General features: G+C 52.4%; 1 protein-coding gene across 1 annotated transcript; it reads right to left on the bottom strand.

The window, feature by feature from the left end:
- Positions 1-17,947: 17,947 nt before the first annotated feature.
- LOC141927785 (uncharacterized) lies at positions 17,948-19,611 on the bottom strand. The gene is given in 5 exon segments (XM_074835046.1): positions 17,948-18,087; positions 18,250-18,327; positions 18,589-18,652; positions 18,717-19,431; positions 19,433-19,611. Coding segments are annotated over 5 exon segments (1,176 nt in total).
- Positions 19,612-20,406: the final 795 nt, after the last annotated feature.

The raw sequence follows: 20,406 nt of genomic DNA, 5'->3' as shown, positions 1-20,406 counted from the left end.
AACTAACAGGGCGTGACCCAGCTACGATTGTTTTACCTGTTCAAAATTGGTATTTTGAAGGCGTCTGGCGAATAATTATGAGCTGCAAGCAGCCATGACAGGCTTTCAGGGACAGATATCATGTTGCCTGCCATCACACCCACTTCTGAAATTTGCTCGAGAAGTACCATTTGGTCAGAAAAATTTAAGCCACCCAGAACCAGTGAACGGCCTTACTGTTTTTACAGATGGCTCAGGAAAAACAGGTAAAGCAGCAGTAGTATGGTATGAAAACAACAACTGGAACAACAAAGTAGTATATCAAAATGGTTCTCCACAAGTAGTAGAGCTGCGTGCAATGGCTGTTGTTTTTTCTATTTTTTCTACTCCTGTAAATATTGTAACTGACTCAGCATGTGTAGCTAACTTAGTTTCTCGACTAGACAAAGTAGTTTTGACCATGTCAGACAATCAATTATTATTTGATGTACTTTTAGAACTCTGGAAAAGTATTCAACTACGGACAGAACCCTATTTTATCATGCACATCCGTGGTCATACCACATTACCAGGATTTTATACAGAAGGCAATGCCAGAGCGGATGTTCTTGTTTCTGCTATGACTCTGAGTACTGTTCCTAACATAAAGCAACAAGCTGTGTTATCACATCAATTTTTTCACCAAGGATATTGAGCTTTACGACGGCAGTTCAGCTTGTCTCATATGGAAGCTCGGTCCATTGTAGCTGCCTGCCCTGATTGCCAAGGAACTCACACACCAGTGTATTTTGGTACTAATTCCAGAGGTATGCAGGCTTTACACATCTGGCAGACTGATGTTACTCATATAAATGAATTTGGCAGACAGAAATATGTTCATGTTTCTATTGATACTTATTCTCATGCCTTAGTAGCAACAGTACATAATGAAGAAACAGGAAAAGATGTAATTTGAGATTTCCAAAAGGCTTTTTCTATGCTTGGGGTGCCACACCAAATTAAAATGGACAATGGCCCAGCATATGTTTCACAAAAAAGTTCAAACATTTTTTAATTTAACTCATGTTACAGGAATTCCCCATTCCCCAACAGGACAAGCAATTGTTGAGCATGCACATGGCACACTGAAGCGGCAGCTTCAAAAACAAAAAGGGGGAATGATTGGGGAACCACCACAGGCATGTTTAGATAAAGCAGTTTATGTTCTTAACTTTCTCCATTATGGGGATAATTCTTCTCTACCTCCTCTTTTTCAACATTTCTCTTCTCTTTTTTCAAAACAGGACTTGCAGAAGGGCGTCAAAGTGCATGTTAGGGATCTAATTACTGGCCAGTGGAGTGGACCATGTGAGCTATTAACCTGGGGCAGGGGTTATGCTTGTGTCTCTACAGATGCTGGCCCTCACTGGGTTCCTGCTCGGTGTGTTTGGCCTGTGCTGGAACCTGCATCAGGGTGAAGGATGGGTAGTTCCAGAACCCAAGCAGAATGTCTGGGTAACTTTGGCAAACATGACACATCAAGAAACCTTGTGCCTCTCTACTGCGAACCCGGAAAATCCATTCTCCACGTGTTTGGTGGGATTGCCAGTAGACACATGGCCAATCCCACAAACCCTTCAGCCCTTCTCTCTTTGCAACTCTCCAAAAAATTTTATAGATAATTGGGATGGTGTATATAGTCACCTTCCACAGGTTACGCAAGAACCCCAAGAACTAGAGTTGCTAGACTCTGTCATAATGGATGCTTGTGTGTTCATCAGTTTAGCAGTTCTTGTCAGATAACATTGAATTCTGGAATCCAGGTCAGATCATAACAGCCTCCATATTGGCACCAGGAGTTGGTGTTGCAAATGCCCTAAGAACTTTAAATAAGTTGGGGTGCTGGCTTAGCAAACAGACTAATGCTACCTCTTTAGCTTTAAGTGGCCTTTTAACTAATGTTGATAGTGTTAGACATGCTACTTTACAGAATAGAGCTGCTATTGACTTTTTGCTTCTAGCACAAGGACATGGATGTGAAGATTTTGATGGAATGTGTTGCATGATTTTGTCTGACCACTCAGAATCTATTTTCAAAAGCATACAGCAGCTAAAGGATGGTGTCAAGCGTTTAACAGAAGAGGATGGATTAGATTGGTTAACAAAGATGTTTAAAGGTTGGGGACTTTCTGGATGGTTGATATCTCTGGTCAAAACTGTGGGGGTATTGATCTTGATAATTGTGACCGTGCTTTTAATGTTGCCCTGTCTTGTCAGTCTTCTGCAAAGGGCCCTGCGGAAGACTGCTCTCGCAATATTTCTAGCACAAATACAAAAAGGGGGAATTGTCGGGGGAGGCAGAGGGTCTGCCTCTAGTCTAACTGAAGAAGAATTTAACCTTGACGAGATTCAAGTGTATCCATGAGAGGCCAGAAAGTCCCGAGAAGTGCCATGGAAACAAGATTAGAGAACTAAGATAAGAAGAACTGTCCTGACGATTCAGGTGAGAAACTATCACCCAATCGTGAACTGTTAGCTACTAAAGTAAACCAAACCTGTATGAACACCTACTTTGGAGAAGGTTATAAAAAGGTTTATTAGAACAATAAAGGTGCTTTTGCAGCCATTTTGGTCATTTCACACAAACTGATGTTTGTCATGTCCGTCTCTACTGCGACAGGGGACAACATTCCTTCCTAGGACCTTCTGTGAGGCCTGAGCTGATGGTGTGTTTGGATGGGTCTGGTACAGCAGCAATCAGGGTGGGCAACAGGACCCGGAACTGGGCAAGGGGAATGCCCTTTGGCTACTGTTGCAAGACCATCTACAGCAATCTCCATGTCACAACTCCAGCCATGACACTGAGCGGAACTTGTAAAGAAAAGTAGCTTTGTCACTGGTGTGAATCTTCCCCGGGGAGACTGAGTCAGCTGCGGGGCCAGTGAGGCCCGAAGCACACGGCCATGCCGCTGGGCAGCCAGCCAAGGCCAGCCCGCAAGGAGGGAGGTCTGGGCAAGGTGCTGCCAGGCCCCGGGGGAAGAAAACCCTCTGGGCCCAGCCCCTAGCTCTGCCCCTCGAGAAAAGGAGAGGAGGAAGCCGACAAATGAGCGTGGAGTCTCCCAGGGCAGAGATCAATGGTCAACTTTATTGCGCCGGTGGAGGGTGATCAGGGCCAGCACGCGGGGACGGTGTACGGCTGGTCCCACGTCTGTGTCCGCGCCGGCTGTAAGGGTTTTGGGCCCGACGTTCCACACGGGAGCAGTCCCTCATCCGCGTGGGCCCACGGCGGCTGGAGCGGCTGCCACTCTCAAGCGGTGGAGAGGGGCAGGAGGACCCCGATGGCAGGTGGCTGGCGGTGCGGGGGCTGCTGCTCTCCTGTACTGGGGAGCCGTGGGACATCCCCAGCGCTGCCTGGCCGACGGTGCTGCTCTCAGCACTTGGTGCTGGAGCGCAGCTCCTCTCCCGGCGTGTTCTGGGCCGGCTGTAGGGCGTCTGGGCCCGACGTTGCACCCGGGTGCGGCGTCGTGTGTGGTCGGGCCCAGATGACCTGGAGCTGCTGCTGCCCTCAAGCACTTGGGAGTTGTGGAATGGCCCCAATGCTGCCTGGCTACTGTTGCTGGGGCTGCTGCTCTCCGGTACTGGGGAGCCGTGGGACGTCCCCAGCGCTGGCTGGCCGACGGTGCTCCTCTCAGCACTTGGTCCTGGCACGCGGCTTCTCTCCCGGCGTGTTCTAGGCCGGCTGTAGGGCGTCTGAGCCCGACGTTGCACCTGGGTGCGGCGTCGTGTGTGGTCGGGCCCAGATGACATGGAGTTGCTGCTGCCCTCAAGCACTTGGGAGTCATGGGATGGCCCCAGTACCGCCTGGCTACCAATGCTGGAGCTGCTGCTCTCTGGTGCTGGCAAGCCGTGGGATGACTGGTAGCCACCAGTGCCAGAGACATCAATCTCTGAGCTGTCACTGGAGTCTGTAAGGGGAAGCAGAAAGGTCACGGGAACAGAAGCCACTGGTGGAGAGGCCAGAGAGGTAGCCACAGCCCTTCTGGAGCAGAGGGGCTCTGCCAAGTGCAGCCTAGGCACTTCCTGCCAGGCCTTGCCTGGGCCCTGGCCCCAGCCCAGGGGCATGAAGGTGCTTTGCCTCTTACCGGTGCCCTGGCCAGCACAGCTCTCACACTCCCAGCTGGTCCTGCTGATCCTCAAGTTGGAGCAGCGCCGGTGGGTGCCCTCGGCAGCGCAGGAACTGCACAGGAGCAGTTCCCAGGGCCTGGGGAAGCAAAAGGGTTCATGGTTGTGAGGACAAAGTGATGGCAGCACGGGATTGTGTGGCACAGCTCCTGTTCTCAGTCCTTCCGCTTCGAGCTCTTGGCGACACAGACATCCCGTGCAGAGCCCAGGGTGCTGCTTTTGCAACTTACCCCTCTTCCTCTGCCTGCTCCCTGCCTCCGGGACAAAGGCACTCTCGGGCATTGCAGCGGCTGTGCCTCTCAATTAGCGTTTCGTCTAGAGGCCCATTGTCCCATGATGGCAATCTGATGGAGAAAGGGAAATCGCTGAGCCCCTGCTGCCCTGGTATAAGGTCGGTGCAGGGCAGCCCTGCTCCTCCCCCCTGCCCGGTTTACAGCTCCTCCGTGAAGCTGAAGCCCAGGCAGTAAGGACAGTGGAGGGCCAGGACTGCAGGGGAAGCCCCTGGCATGGCACAGGGCTTGTAGCCTCCTGTCCTGTGAGCTGGGCGGGCAGGACACCAACCTCAAGGGGATTCGAATGCCCATGGTGAGCATGTCCAGGATAAAGTCATGCTCGTCTCTGCAGACGGGGCAGTTGAAATACCAGCGTACCGAGCCTGGCCCTGCAGCAGAAACAAAAGGAGCAGGAGGCCCTGGTGCTGCCCAGCACATGTCGTGTCCCGGGGCAGAGGGAACGGCTCCTACCTGGATGCAGCCCCGGTGGAACCAGGCGCTTTTGCAGGCGGGGCACACCATGATGTGGTAGGACTTTCTGTCCTCCACAGGCTCCAGGCAGATGAGGCAGTCAGTGTTCTTCTCCGGAGCCGCCTCCACCTCCTGCTCTGGGCGGTGCTCCCTGCAGAAGGACCTGGGGGGAAGAAGGGATGGGTGAGGTGAGAAGTGCTGGGTCCTTCCCCAGGTGGGGGCGAGGAGGGAAGAGGAGGTACCTGTTCGAAGAAAAGTACTGGGTGACGCATTCACCCTCCATGGCACAGGGCAGATGGAAGCTGCGGTCGCAGCCCTCCCGACAGCAGGTGATGGCGGCCCCGTTCTTACCACAGACGAAGCATTTCTAGAAAGAGCAGAACAGCCCCCCATCAGCGGCAGCCTCAGGGCCTCCCCAGCCAGCCCCACACCTCTGGACAGGGTGCAGGATGTGGCTGCTGCTTGGACCACAACCCACAGACCTGCCCGGCGCATGAGGCTCCTGGGCTGGAGCCTCTGTGAAGCTGCCTGGAGCAAGGCTTTTGTCCCAGAGCTGCTTGGAGGGGCTTGGCTTTCTTTCCTGGGCTCTGGGCTAAGCTCCCCCAAACCTCTCCTGACACAAATCTCCCTGATCTTGTCAGGTCCTCACCTTCTGTGCTGCCCGCTTGACTATGCGGGGAAAGTCCTCAGGGAGAATTGCCAGAAGCCCTGATTCCTCATCCTGCCAGTGAAAAAGCAGAGAAGTGAAAAAGAAGAGAAGAGAAGAGAGAAGGAGCTGATGAGGAGAGTGTGGCCGGGAGTGCCTTTCAGCGAGCTGGAGGGAGCCCTGGGGCACTCACCACGCAAAACAGCCCCGCAGAGATCCAGGTCAGCCTGTGCCTGGCCACAGAGCACACACACTGGAGGGGAGAGAGCAAATGCCGGCAGGATTGAGCACCTCTGCGGGGCCGGGAGAAGCGTCCCTGAGGGATTGTCCCCAGGGACCTGCTCTGTCCCTGAGGGGCTGAGGGGAAGAGCTGGGGGCTGTGGCGAGGAAGGGGCATTGCAGGCACTGCCTCCCCCTGCCACCATGCTCAGCCCCACGCTGACCGCCCTGACAGCTCCTCCTGTTGTGCTGTGGGAGGGAAACTTTGCTCTCACCCTCCTCCATCAAGTCGGGGGCCTCCTCCTCTTCCCACTCAGACATGGCGCACGAACCACAGCGAGCGTTGGGAGCGTCCCTGTCCCAGCAGCACTGGGGTGTCTCTCCAAGATGCTCCTCGGCTGACTCTGAAGGAGAAGCGGGGTGCATGTCAGCTCTCAGCACAGCCCCAGTGCCCCGAGGTGTGGCACCCCCCCTCTTCCCTTGGCAGCCCCCCGCAAGCCCCATCCCTCCCCTGCCCTCTCCTCACCTCCCAGGTCGCACTGACGCATGGCTTGAGCCCAGCAATCCTTTTTATAGGCTTGTCCCCGCGGGTCACAGCGGACATTGTGACATCAGCACCCCCATATATGGGCAGAGACACGTTTGGTGGGTCACAGTGGACACGGTGACATCGGCACCCCCATATATGGGCAGGGACACACTTGGTGGGTCACCATGGCAACAGTGACATCGGCACTCCCCAGGCAGGGACATCCTCAGCCTACTGCCACCCCCTCTGAGGTTGGTGGCACCCATGTCACTGGGGCGGCTGATCCTGCGGCAAGTGCAGAACCAAACACCTGGTCTCATGGGGGATCCTGGGCTCGCCCATCCCACCTGCTCCGAGGGGCACCCCCTGTGTCCCCATGCCCCATACTGTCCCCACATACCCATAACCCCCACAGTCCCCGTGCCCCATGCTGTTCCACTGCCCCACAGGTGATGACCTTCAGCACCAGCCCGGTGCCCACAGCCACCTCCCCTGGCACCACCACTCTCCCCAGTGTCCAGCCTGTGGTCATGATATAGAAATGTTAAGAAATTGAGCACATAACTAAAAGATGGTTAGCCACAGTAGGCCTAAGAGTTGTCTGTTTAACTAAGGCCTTTTGAGCTGTGGGAACAAGGCATTTTGAGCTGTGGGAACAAAGAAGCAAGCTCACATAAACAAAGATAGAGGCCCCAAGGACAGAGGATGTAGAACCATGGCGACAGAAGATAACGGGCATTTTATGACCCAACAGAATGGGTCTGGGCCCCTGGCACCAGAAGATAACGGACATTTATGACCCAAAAGAATGAGTCCAGACCCAAGGGTGCGCATCTCATTTCAGTTAAGGTGGATGACGGGGGATTTAGTCAGAAGGATCTGGTTTTCAGGGGACTGGTGATGTCGAAATTGGGGAAAGGGTGACGAGGAAGACTACTGGCCTTCCTCCTGAAGACCCCCGACAACCACCACCAGGAGACAACGTGCAGGCGCAAGAGTGACATAATTGTTTTAGAACTGCTGACACATCTTTTTGAACTAACCACACCTTTGTAGTAAATATGTATGTCTGTGTTGTGTAACCTCATGAATATGTATGAGATACCTGCATTTAAGTCATACACTAAGGGGCTTGGGTGTGCACGCTACGTGGAGGAATCCCCCGTGCATCCAGCGCTGCAACAAAGAATACCTGCTTTCTAATACTCTAACTTTGAGTCTTAGAGAGTTTTCTTCAACCAGTTTTTCCAGTATCAGTCAAACTGGTGTCAGTGGCACCCACGATCCCAGTGCCACTGTCACCGGCAGCATCCAGAAGTACAGTATGTTGTTCTTGTCCCCCACCAGTGACACCAAGGGGGACACTGGGACACCCATGACTGCCACCACCACAGCAACCCCTCTGCCACCGCCTCCAGTGCTGTCCCCCCCAAATCAGAGCCTCGGGACAGTCCACAACTGCCCCCCTTCTCCTTTGGCAAAGCCAACAGGATCCCCGGGCAGTGGCACAGTCCCCCCAGTCTGCTCAGTGACCGCTCTGGGACCCTGCTGCTGGGAACAGGGGGTGGCCTGGTGGTCCTCTGCTCTCCCTGTGTCACCCCCCACAGTGTCCCCAAGTGTCCTGGGATGTCTCTATGGGGCTGGGGAGTGTCCTGGGGGCCCCCCAGTGTCTCCCCCAGGTCTCCCAGTGTCCTGGGATGCCTCTATAAGGACAGGGGGTGGCCTGGGGGTTCCCCACTGTCCCCATGATCCCCCTGAAGTGTCCCCATGTGACTTAAGGGTCCCCATGTGTTCCTGGGACCCATATATGTGGGTGGGTGGGGTTGCCTGGTGGTCTCTCACAGTGTTCCCCTCCTGTGTCCCACTGTGTCCCAAGGACCCCTTTATGGGGACACAAAGAGTGGCCTGGGGATCCCCAAAGTGTCTGTGAGCATCCCCCAGTGTCCCCATGTGTGTCCCCCAGTGTCTTCCAGCATCCCCAAGTGTCCTGGGACCCCTCTATGAGGACAGGGGTAGCCTGGGGGAGTCCCTCCATGTCCCTGGGGTCACCCAGTGTCCCCATATGTTCCCCCCAGTGTCCCCCAGTGTCCTGAGACATTCTTCAGCGTCCTGAGATGTTGTCCCGATCCAATATCGGGGTGGGTTCTTAAACGATCCCAAGAGCGAGATTAAGACACAAACGAGGTCAGATGCTATATAACCTTGTGAACTTTATTTCCCGTAACAATTAGTAATTGCGATAGGACAGAGAGAAAAGGAAAGAGAAAGTCAGAATCCCTAAGCCAGAAAACAGTAGAGATGCAGCTAATTACCGCCACCACCAGGGATCCAGCGATGTTCCGTAGACTCGGCCTCGGTGCAGGTGGTGGTGCTCCAAGCTCCGCCGAGGTCCCAGCTCCAGGTAACAGTTGTTAGTGGCAGGTTGCAAAGACAGTGGCACCAAGAGAGGAGTACGCAGTCCTTTAGTCCCCACGATTTCCCCGAAGAGTCCGCCCATTTCCACGGAGCTCATTGTAATATGTGCCGCCCCGTGGTCCTCCGTACGCGCATGCCCAGGTGTTCATGGTGGCTGTGCTGGCGGGGGGGGGGTGTGTGTGTCAACCTGCGGTCCCTTCTCCCCGCACCCAGCTTGCGCGCAGGTACAGCTTGGCAGGCACTGCCAAGGCTGTCGTTGTTCTCACTTTGAGCAGATGTCGTGGTTTTGTCGGGGACTCTGTAGCGTACTCCTTTAGAACAACAGGATGCTGGGGGTGGGAAGTGGTGGTCGCGGAGCAGCAATGTTGAGACAATGTCTAACACAGATCCTTACAGATGTGTTCTTCAGCGTGCTGGGACCCCTCTGGTTGGGGGGTACAGGGGGTGACCTGGGTGCCCCCCAATGTCCCCGAGGGTCCCAGGACCCCCTTCACAGGCTGCTCACTCCCGGGGATCCCCTCTAACTATCTGCATGTGCTGTTAATAACCCAATGAACTCCCAGTGCCCCCAGTTCATCCCAGTGCCCCACAGCGCCCCACAGTGCAGCCCTGTCCCTCCATGTCCCCGGGGCTCTTAGAGACGCACCAGGGCTTGCACAAGTCCCAGGTATTGCACCAGCATTTGCACCAGCCCCAAATGTGGCACATGCTTTTGTACTAGCCTGAGCATCGCACAGGCCTTTGCACAAGCTGCAAACTTTGCACACATGTTTGCACACGCATTTGTACAACTCCAAAACGTTCATGAGCCTTTCCCCCAGCCCTCAGACTTGCACAAGCCTTTACACAAGCCCCAGCCTTTGCACACCCACTTGCAGAAGCCCCACTGTTATCCAACTCTTTGCCCCGCCCCCCCACTCAGGGGAGGGCAGTGGTTGGGGGTAGATGCAGAGTGGGACCAGTTCCACTTAAACCAGCAGCTCCCAGTTCCCTGCCCCTCTTCCTTCAGCTCCCAGTGCCCCTCCCCACTACCTCTGACCCCCCAATCCCATTACCCCCTCCGGACATGCCCCTTCACTTCACCCTACTCCAGCTCTCCCTTCACCACCAGCTCCAAACCACAGTACTGCTGCAGTGGGTCTTCTCCTGTCCCGCCCTCGCTGATCAGCAGCGGGGGTGGAATTTGGCAAATTTGGGATGGCGGGTGTCCCCCAAATCCCCTTGCCCCCCATATCCAACCCCTCCTCCTCCCAGATGCCTGGGTCCCTTAGGGCAGCGCTGTGTTCAACACCTGTCCCCTGCCTGCCCAGGATGGGAGTTTTGGGGTGCTGGGGGGAATGGGGTCCTCAGGAATGGGGGTGCTGGTGGTGTGGGTATCCCTAAGCAGGAGGCCCCTTTCCCCCACTTCCTGGGTGCCTGGGTCCTTCAGGGCAGCGCTGCGCCTGCAGCAACCTCCCCTCACTTAAGATGTAGTTTCAGCGTTCACCCAAGCGATGACAAAATCTCCTAATCGGTCATTATACGTGTACGAATCACCACACAACGCTTTAATTCTCATTTTGGGGACAAAGAGCCATCTTCTAGATTTTCACACATCTCTGAACTTCAGAGACCATTGCCTGCTAGTACTCTGCTCGTCACTAATACAATTACTTTTGTTTGTGTCTTCTGTGCTCTTTCCCTGAGGAAAAGAAGGGACCCACGTGTGGTGGGTTGATCTCACCAGATGCCCGGCAGCCAGAAAAAGCCCGACCCAGGGATGGAACAGCTGATTTCAGCGGCGGCCTTTGAAGCAAGGACAGAGGTGGTCAGGGCCGTGGGAAAGGAGGCAGGGAGGAGGGGTTGTGGAGAACACCAGGAGAATCACAGAATGACAGAATCATTCAGGTTGGAAAAACCCTTGGGATCATCAAGTCCAACCATCAGCCCGACTCTACAAAGTTCTCCCCTACACCACATCCCCCAACATCTCATCCAAATGACCCTTAAACACATCCAGGGATGGGGACTCCACCACCTCCCTGGGCAGCCTATTCCACTGTCTGATCACTCTTTCTGTGAAAAAGTTTTTCCTCATGTCCAGTCTGAACCTCTCCTGTTGCAGTTCAAAACCATTCCCTCTTGTTCTATCGCTAATTACCTGTGAGAAGAGACCAGCACCAACCTCTCTACAATGTCCTTTCAGGTAGTTGTAGAGAGTGATGAGGTCTCCCCTCACACTTCTCCTCCTCACGCTAAACAGTCCCAGCTCCTCCAATCGCTCCTCACAGGATTTATTCTCCAGGTCCTTCACCAGCTTCGTTGCCCTCCTCTGCACTTGCTCCAGCACCTCGAGATCTCTCTTGTATTGAGGTGCCCAAAACTGGACACAATACTCCAGGTGTGGCCTCACCAGTGCAGAGCACAGGGGGACTATCACCTCCCTACTCCTGCTGGTCACACTATTTCTAATACAAGCCAGGATGCCATTGGCTTTCTTGGCCACACAGGCACACTGCTGGCTCATGCTTGTCAATTAGAACCCCCAGATCCTTCTCTTCCAGACAGCTCCTGCCACACCTCTGAAGACTGTGGCCATGCAAGGGGTTATTTGTGGCCCAAGTGCAAGACCTGCCACTTGTCCTTGTTGAACCTCATCCCGTTAATGTTGGCCACCGATCCAATCTATCCAGGTCTCTCTGTAGAGCCTCCCTGTCCTCATGCAGATTGACACTCCCGCTTAACTTGGTGTCATCTGCAAACTTACTGATGATACACTCTATGTTCTTATCAAGATCATCAATAAAGATTTTGAACAGAAATGGCCCCAACACCGAGCCCTGAGGAACAAGACAGAGAAGTGAACAAGGCGCTAAACTTCTAAGTGTAACAACAAGAACAGACTTCATCTCTTTGTTACCAAGCAGAGATGGAGTCAAGAGGTATCATTCCCCAACGAAGTCCTGCCCAGATGCTCATGGACAGAGGATTTCTTCAAACAATCCCATTTATTGGGTATTTATTTAGGGTAAATCCCTCCTGCACCTCCAAGCTGGAGGATCATCACAACTGAGCGGATGCAGAGGCTGCACGGGAAGCGGGGAACTGACTCATGTTCAGCTTGTCATGGGGCAGAGGAGGAGGTGCAGCACATTCCCCATGAGGTGCTTCCTAGGGGTGCAGCAGCACCTTGCTGGCAGATCCCTCACGGTGCCCAGCTCTGGTGGAAGACTTGCCCGAGGGATGGTCTCAGGCACGCGAGCAGCAGGCTGTTGGTGATGTTGTTCTTGGAGCTGCTCAGGTTTTCACAGGTGCTGCCCCATCCCAAGGCTGGATGCAGCTCCATCAGAAAGGAGTTCTTGGGGAGGGCTTGGCAGGTGCAGTGGAGGTCCCCATTTTCTCTAGAGGCTTGTCTTGACCTGAGGTGTCACTGGGGTCTGCTTTGCCCTCCCAGTCATCCTCCATTCCTCATCCACACTGCTGGCTGCTGCTGTCAGAGTCAGCGCTGGTCGAGCCAGTAGAGCCTGAAGAGCTTGAGCAGGGTTTCAGAAGAGGCCCAAACCCACCAGGTCCAGCGGGCAGTGAGGAGCACACCTTCCAGAGTGAGGCCGTGCAGCTCCTGGCTCCTCTGCTCCATCTCCTCCAGCAGCCAGGTCATGCCTGCCTCTCCTGCTCCTCACGGTGTCGCAGGTGGTCTTGTGTGGCCGTGTCTATGTGGGGGATGCTGTTTTGCTGATTAGGGATACCAATTAAACTCAGACACCAGAGTGAAAAGAGTAAGCATATTTTACTGGGGATAACTAAATAATGTAACAGAATGATACAGAAAACATGCAGTAAGAAAAGGCAGAATAATACACCTAAAGCAACAAATAGGAAAATACAGGGTAATGCGTCAAATCATTACTACGCGGCAGAGAGAATAGTGATTAAGAAAGATCCATCACCACTTGCACCCATTACCATCATCCAGACCTGCAGGCGCTGGGCAGCCCCAATTACAGCGAGGATTTGCTGAGCTTTTCCCGGCAAGTGGGAAGTCCCACGCGGTGCGTCCACCTGTAGCTGAGGCATCCAAAGTCTCTGCAAGCAGGTCCAGCCTTATATACCAAAAATCAGCAAGGCAGAATAGCTGGCACCTTTGTTTTGAGCAGAAAATATCTGGTTTCATTCTCCTGTTGGATTCCACCCAAACCCTGGCCAGGGCTCGGTGGGCAAGAGCAAGTGAGTTTCCAACAAGGCCAAATACTTGGGTTCTCAGTCTTGAACAAGGCTGAGAAAGGAAAGCTGGATACATTCTCTCGGCCTTTCATCCTCACTATGTGGGAACCCAGACATAGGTCCTGCACAGACAGGCGACTGTGCAGGTCTCTGCTTGCCAAGAGTGCCTGAGCCTGGCACTCGCATCGGAGGGAGTCAGAGACACCGTCTGTGTGCAGTGTGATCAAGTAAACGATCTGCTCAGGCAGGTGATCGAATTGAAGGAGGAGGTAGAAAGGTTGAGATCAATCCAAGAGTGCAAAAATGAGATTGACTGGTGGAGCTACACTCTGAGTCAAAGACAACAGGTAGAGGCTCTACAAGAAATACTTGACTCCCTCCCCTCCTCTCACCAGGCAGAAGGAGGGCATGTGGAGGGCAGGGGGGAATGGAGTCAGGTCCTTCCTCGGAAAGGCAAGCAAAAACCTCCTCCACCCTCCTCACCTTCCCAGTTGTCATTATACAATAGGCATGAGGTGTTGGAACTAGACGGCCAGCCAAATGAAGATGGAAATGAGGACTCACTTGGTGAGTCATCTACTGCTTGTCCCTCAGCCCCAAGACTTATGACTTCTTCAAGTAAGAAGGAAAGGAGGGTAATTGTAGTGGGTGATTCTGTTCTGAGGGGTACAGAGGGGCCCATATGTTGACCAGACCCATACCTTAGAGAAGACTGCTGCCTCCCTGGGGCTCAGGTCAGAGATATTAAAAGGAAAATCACTAGTCTGGTGCGGCCCTCTGATTACTACCCCTTATTGGTTATCCAGGCAGGTAACAATGAGGTGGTAGAAAGAAGTCTTAAGTCACTCAAAAAGGACTTCAAAGCACTGGGGTGGCTAGTTGAAGGCTCGGGAGCTCAGGTCGTGTTTTCGTCAATCCCTCAAGTGTAAGGGAAAACCACTGATAGAGGGTGGAAAACATATCTGATTAACACGTGACTCAGAGACTGGTGCCACCATCGGAATTTTGGGTTTGACCATGGCGAGGTTTATAAGGCACCTGGTCTGCTGGCGACAAATGAGCAGCTGTCTCTGAGGGGGAAAAGGATTCTGGGGCAAGAGTTAGCAGGGCTTATTGACAGGGCTTTAAACTAGATATGAGGGGGGACGGGGAGATAACTGGGCATGTTAGGAACAAGCTCAAGGGAAGCGTGCCAAAGCTTGAAGGCTGGTGGACTGGTGAGGGCTCTCCCTCTGCCACTTCATTTGAGAGAAGGGAAAGATGTTTAGGAACCGTGGAAGCACTTGAGAAGGGTCTGGTAGGGAATGGGGCCCATGCTCACAAGAGGGTATTGGATTCACTAGCTCTTCTCAAGTGCATCTATACCAATGCACCAGTATGAGCAACAAACAGGGGGAGCTTGAGGCCATGATGCAGCACGAGAACTATGACATAGTAGCTATAACAGAAACGTGGTGGGATGCCTCACATGACTGGAGTGCTGCAATTGATGGCTACAAGTTCTTCAGAAGGGATAGACAGGGAAGGAGAGGTGGTGGAGTGGCCCTGTATGTAAGAGAATGCTATGACAGCTCAGAAATCAAGTATAGTGATAACGGGGTTGAGAGTGTTTGGATTAGGTTAAGGGCCAATAGAGCAGATCTTGCTGTGGGAGTCTGCTATAGACCCCCCAACCAAAGCAGTGAGGTGAAAAAGCTTTCTACAAACAGTTGGGAGAAATCTCGTGGTCACTTGCCGTTGTTCTTGTGGGGGACTTAACCTCCCGGATATCTGCTGGGATCACAATACAGCAGAGAGGGAACAATCCAGGAGGTTCCGGGAATGTGTGGAGGATAACTTCCTCATACAGCTGGTGAGTGAGCCGACCAGGGGAGGTGCCCTCCTGGACCTGCTTCTTGTGAACAGGGAAGAGCTTGTGGGGGAGGTAAAGGTTGGAGGCCATGTAGGGTGCAGTGATCATGAGATGATCAAATTTTTGATCCTTCGAGAAACAAAGAGAGGAGTTAGTAAAACTGCCACCTTAGACTTCTGGAGGGCTAACTTTGACCTGTTCAAGAGACTGATTAACAGAATTGCTTGGGAGGCTGCCTTGAAGGAAATGGGAGTCCAGGAAGGCTGGACATACTTCAAGAGCGAAGTCTTAAAGGACAGGAGCAGGCTGTTCCCGTGTGCCGAAAAACAAGCAGGCGGGGAAGGAGACCAGCCTGGCTAAACAGGGACCTTTGGCTGGATCTCAAGAACAAAAGGAGAATCTATCGCCTTTGGAAGAGAGGCCAGGTCTCTCATGAAGACTGTAAAAATGTAGTGAAGTTATGCAGGGAGAACATTAGGAGAGCCAAAGCGCAGCTAGAGCTCAGCTTGGCTACAGCTGTTAAGGATAACAAAAAATCTTTCTATAAATTTGTCAACAGCAAGAGGAGGATTCGAGAAAATCTCCCTCCCCTACTGGATGCAGAGGGAAACATGGTAACTAAGGATGAGGAAAAGGCTGAGGTGCTCAGCGCCTACTTTGCCTCAGTCTTTAGCAGTGGAACTGGCTGTTCCCTGGACACCCAGCCTCATGAGCTGGGAGATGGGGAGGGGAAGCAGAATGAGGTCAGCACCGTTGAAGAGGAGGTGGTCAGAGACCTGCTACACCATTTGGATGCACACAAGTCTGTGGGACTGGATGGGTTACACCCAAAGGTGCTGAGGGAGTTGGCAGATGTGCTCGCCAAGCCGCTGTCCATGATTTATCTGAAGTCATGGCTAACTGGGGAGGTCCCATTGGACTGGAGGGTGGCAAATGTGACACCCATCTACAAGAAAGGCAGGAAGGAGGATCCAGGAAACTATAGAGCTGTCAGTCTGACCTCGGTGCCAGGGAAGGCCATGGAGCAGGTCACCTTGAGTGCCATTAAAAGTCATATAATGGACAACCAGGGGATCAGGCCTAGACAGCATGGGTTTATGAAAGGCAGGTCCTGCCTGACAAACCTGGTCTCCTTCTATGACAGGGCGACCCGCTTATTGGATGTGAATGTTGTCTACCTTGACATCAGTAAGGCCTTTGACACCGTTTCCCACAGCATTCTCCTGGCGAAACTGACTGCTTGCGGCTTGGATGGGCGCACGCTTTGCTGGGTAAAAAACTGGTTCGATGGCCGGGCCCAAAGAGTGGTGTTGAACGGAGTTAAATCCAGTTGGCGGCTGGTCACGAGTGGTGTCCCCCAGGGCTCGGTTTTGGGGCCACTCCTCTTTAATATCTTTATTGATGATCTAGATGAGGGGATTGAGTGCACCCTCAGTAAGTTTGCAGATGACACCAAGTTGGGTGGGAGTGTTGATCTGCTTGAGGGTAGGGAGGCTCTGCAGAGAGACCTGGACAGGCTGGATTCATGGGCTAAGGCCAACTGTATGAGTTTCAATAAGGCCAGATTGCAGGTGCTGCACTTCAGCCACAACAACCCCCAGCAGCGTTACAGGCTTGGGGAGGAGTGGCTGGAGAGCTGCCAGTCAGAGAGGGACCTGGGGGTGTGGATTGACAGCTGGCTGATCATGAGTCAGCAGTGTACCCAGGTGGCCAAGAAGGCCAATGGTATCCTGGCTTGTGTCAGAAATAGTGTGGCCAGCAGGGACAGGGAAGTGATCTTGCCCCTGTACTCGGCACTGGTGAGGCCGCACCTCGATTACTGTGTCCAGTTCAATTTTGGGCCCCTCACTACAAAAAGGACATTGAATCACTTGAGCGTGTCCAAAGAAGCGCAATGAAGCTGGTGAAGGGTCTGGAGCACATGTCGTACAAGGAGGTTGTTTAGTCTGGAGAAGAGGAGGCTGAGGGGAGTCCTCATCGCTCTCTACAGCTACCTGAAAGGAGGCTGCAGAGAGCTGGGGATGAGTCTCTTTAACCAAGGAACAAGCGATAGGACATGAGGGAACGGCCTCTAATTGCGCCGGGGAAGGTCTAGACGGGATATTAGGAAACTTTTCTTTACAGAACGGGTTGTTAGGAGTTGGAACGGATTGCCCAGGGAGGTGGTGGAGTCCCCATCCCTGGAGGTGTTTAAGAGTAAGGTTGACTTAGCGCTTAGGGATATGCTGTAGTTGGGAACTGTCAGTGTTAGGTCAATGGTTGGACTGGATGATCTTCAAGGTCTTTTCCAACCTAGACGATTCTGTGATTCTGTGATAACTACAAATAGACCTTTTTCCCAAGTTGTATACCTTTTTTCAGCATCTTTAAAGATACGAGAATAAAAACCAATGGGCCTAACAGGACCCTCTGGACCCTTTTGCCACAAATGGATGGACAGTCCAGTCTTGGCCAACCCCCATTCAATTTCAACTGGATCTGTTGGGTGAATTGGACCCAGGGCTTGACAGGCAGTCGCTTCAAACACCAACAGCTGTAAAGCCTCGTTATGGACTGGAGTCCATTCCCACCAAGCTCTCTTTCACAATAAATCATACAACGGCCTAGCAATAATTGAAAATTCAGGAATGTGATTCCTCCAAAACACAAGCAACCCTAGTGCATGCTGTAAGTCTTTCTTTGACTCTGGCATCTTGATCTGATCGAGAGAGGAGAGAGTATCCGGTGGGATACACGTCATGCCTTCCTCCCACCAGATTCCTAAAAATTTTACCTCGCTTGAAGGCATTTGTGTTTTCTTAGGTGGAATTGTCAGCCCTATACTTTCTAGATGCGTGATGATGTCCTTCTGAGTTTCTCTAACTTCTTCTACCTGACTCCTTCCTATGAGTACATCATCTATGTATTGATAAATCTTCACCTCTGCTTTTCTGGGGATTGTTTCCAGCTCTTGCGCTAGAGCATGGTGAGCTAGTGTGGTAGAGTGCTTGTATCCTTGAGGGAGTAGTGTAAAGGTGTACTGCTGTCCTTCCCAGGTGAAGGCAAAGCGATCCTGGTCCTCAGGCTGTAAAGGGACCATAAAAAACATATCTTTGACATCAATTGTTGCCATGACAGGGTGGGATTGTTCCTGAATGGTTGCTATCAATTCAGCAATGTTTGGTACAGCAGCTGTTAGTGAACCTGTGTTGGCATTGAGCCTCCTATAGTCTATTGTCAATCTCCATTTGCCATTTGGTTTTTTGGACCAGCCATGCTGGAGAGTTGAAGGGGGAGTGAGTGGGGACCACAACCCCTTGTTTTCTCAGTTCTTCCAGAACTGGTGTAATTCCCTCCCTTGCTCCTAGAGACAATGGGTAGGGTTTAACATTGATCACTTTAGAGGGAGGTAGGGTAGGTGCCGCTTGCAATAAACGCACCTCTGTGCCCAATGTTTCAGTCAATTGCCTGATCTGGGGAACACCAAAAGACCATGAGTTTCCCTGGGTGTCCCGCCACTCCCTACCCTTTAAAACATCTATACCTAAAAGATTCATCTGAAAAGATCCTATGGCCACCATGGTGTTGACAGGGTTTTCCTCTCCTGGTAACCATAGTGTCACCAGAGTCATAGGTACTGACTGTGTTTTTCCCAAGGCATTTAAAACAATTAGGTTTCTAGATGGAATTGAGATTCCACATTGTTCTGCTTCGGTCCGCGTTAGCACAGTGATTTCTACCCCAGTATCAATCAGAAATGTTACCAGTCTTTTCTTTGGTCCTACAGCAACAGTAATCAATAAATCCCCTTTTGTGTTGCAGGTGAGTTGTCTTACAAACATCCATCCTCCACCTCCCCCCTCACCTTTGGGGGGCGGAGGGTCTAGTTTCCCGCCACCTACTTTTCCCCAGTCAGCTCCTCCCAAGGTCTATCAAGGGTGGAGCATTAGGGGTTGGTCTGAAAGTGACCCTTTGTCCTGACCATTTCTGCACAAGTTGTTCTAATTTTTGAGTCGGGAGTCCACCCATCAAGTCCCGGGGAATGCCTTTCTGAAGCCCTAGCTGCCACAGTGCCTGTCGAGTTAGGGGCCTCTCTCTCCCAGAATTGTGACCTCGGGGTGACTCCGAGCCTTGGCCCTTCCTCATGGATGATTGTGGCCCACTAATTTGCTCTGCAACCCATATGAACCTGGTTTCGGTTCTTTGGGACGATCCACCAACAGGGCCATATTTTCTCCCAAAATTAATCAATTCCTGGGCTACCTCTCCCCATGTCCATACTTTCCTCCCAGGCCGTCGATGGTCAGGGGTCACTATCCCCTCCAGAGCGGCCATCATTCTTTCTGCATTGGGAGTGTTCTGAATCTTCCCTTGTAGTTGAATGCCAGTGGGTTTCACGGAGTCAGGAAGTGCTCGTATCAGGGGAGTCATCCTCTCTGAGTCCACAGGCATCATCATCGGGGAGCCCTGGTTGGGCTTGAGCTCTCGATCATACATCATCTGGAAACAGGCTGCCTTCTGCACACTTTCCACTAACTGATCCACTGTACCTGTTATGGCAAGGGGATCCCCCCTCTCCAAGGGGTTCAGCCCTCCCGCCCAGTACGCAGCTCTCTGAGTCAATGACCACGGGGATCGGCAGTCACCGGTAGTTAGAAACACACCCAGACCCCAAAATCCTTCTGTTTCTTTCTCTGACAACAAAATTCCCTCCTGACAAGGACACTCTCCACACATACTCTGTCTCCGATTCTTTTGCAGTCCTTGCAAAATCTTGTCTCAGCTTTGCCAATTTGGTTGCTGTAAATGGGTCCTCTTTGGTGATAACGTGAGGGCAGTTATCGCTATCGTCCTCGTACACATACTCTGTTTTAACCAGTGGATACATATGGGGAAGGCTTTCTACGGTTTCTTTTGCCTTCTGCAAATCTCCTTGGACATAAATCTGCCGTATCCCCTGTCACGTCCCGCTCAGACGAGGGGGACAAGTGACTCAGATTCGCAAATCCCCAATGGAGCGGACAACAAGTCTCCAAGTCTAAACATTTATTAACTACTCACAATGTACTAATTGAACACACGATAGTTGGCTAAGTATATAGCAAGTTGTGGCAAGCAATAGAATATGCCTTGCATTGCTTAATAGGAAAGGGAAAAGAGGGAGATAGAGGGAATGGGGAAATACAGATCACCGGTCTGGGTTTCTGCGCTGCTCCTGCCGACGAGGGTTCCGGGAGGCACGGGACACATCTGTCTTTTTTGCTGGCATCTGTCTTCTTCGCTTCCCTGCACTCTCTCTCCCCAGGCCGCACCCCCCCCGCCTTCTTGATTTATACCCACTTTCCTTGGGTCCATCCCCTAGGTCGACCCACATACCTACGTATCCCATGTACAGGGAGGGGTGAGGTGTTTCATGGGATGATGTAATTAGCATGATCATGTTAGCCCTCATTAGCATATTGAGGGGTGTTAACTTTAATATGCATTTTGTGGATAATGAAGCAAAGGTCATTCACCGGACAGATGGCCCTTGAAGTTTTGGCCAGGTGCACCAGAGCAGAGCCGTCCTGTCTTCATAGGGCTCCCTCCTCCAGCCCCATATTGTGTTATTCGGGCAGCCTTATCAGCTTCGACCTCCACAGAATGCACCCTGTGACTCATAGTTTTGTCTTGCGAGTGTTTG

This window comes from Strix aluco, chromosome 10 (assembly GCF_031877795.1).
Source record: "Strix aluco isolate bStrAlu1 chromosome 10, bStrAlu1.hap1, whole genome shotgun sequence".
Classification (NCBI taxonomy): Eukaryota; Metazoa; Chordata; class Aves; order Strigiformes; family Strigidae; genus Strix; species Strix aluco.
Note: the sequence above shows the minus strand (reverse complement) of the source record. Positions and strands in the feature narration are given on the sequence as shown.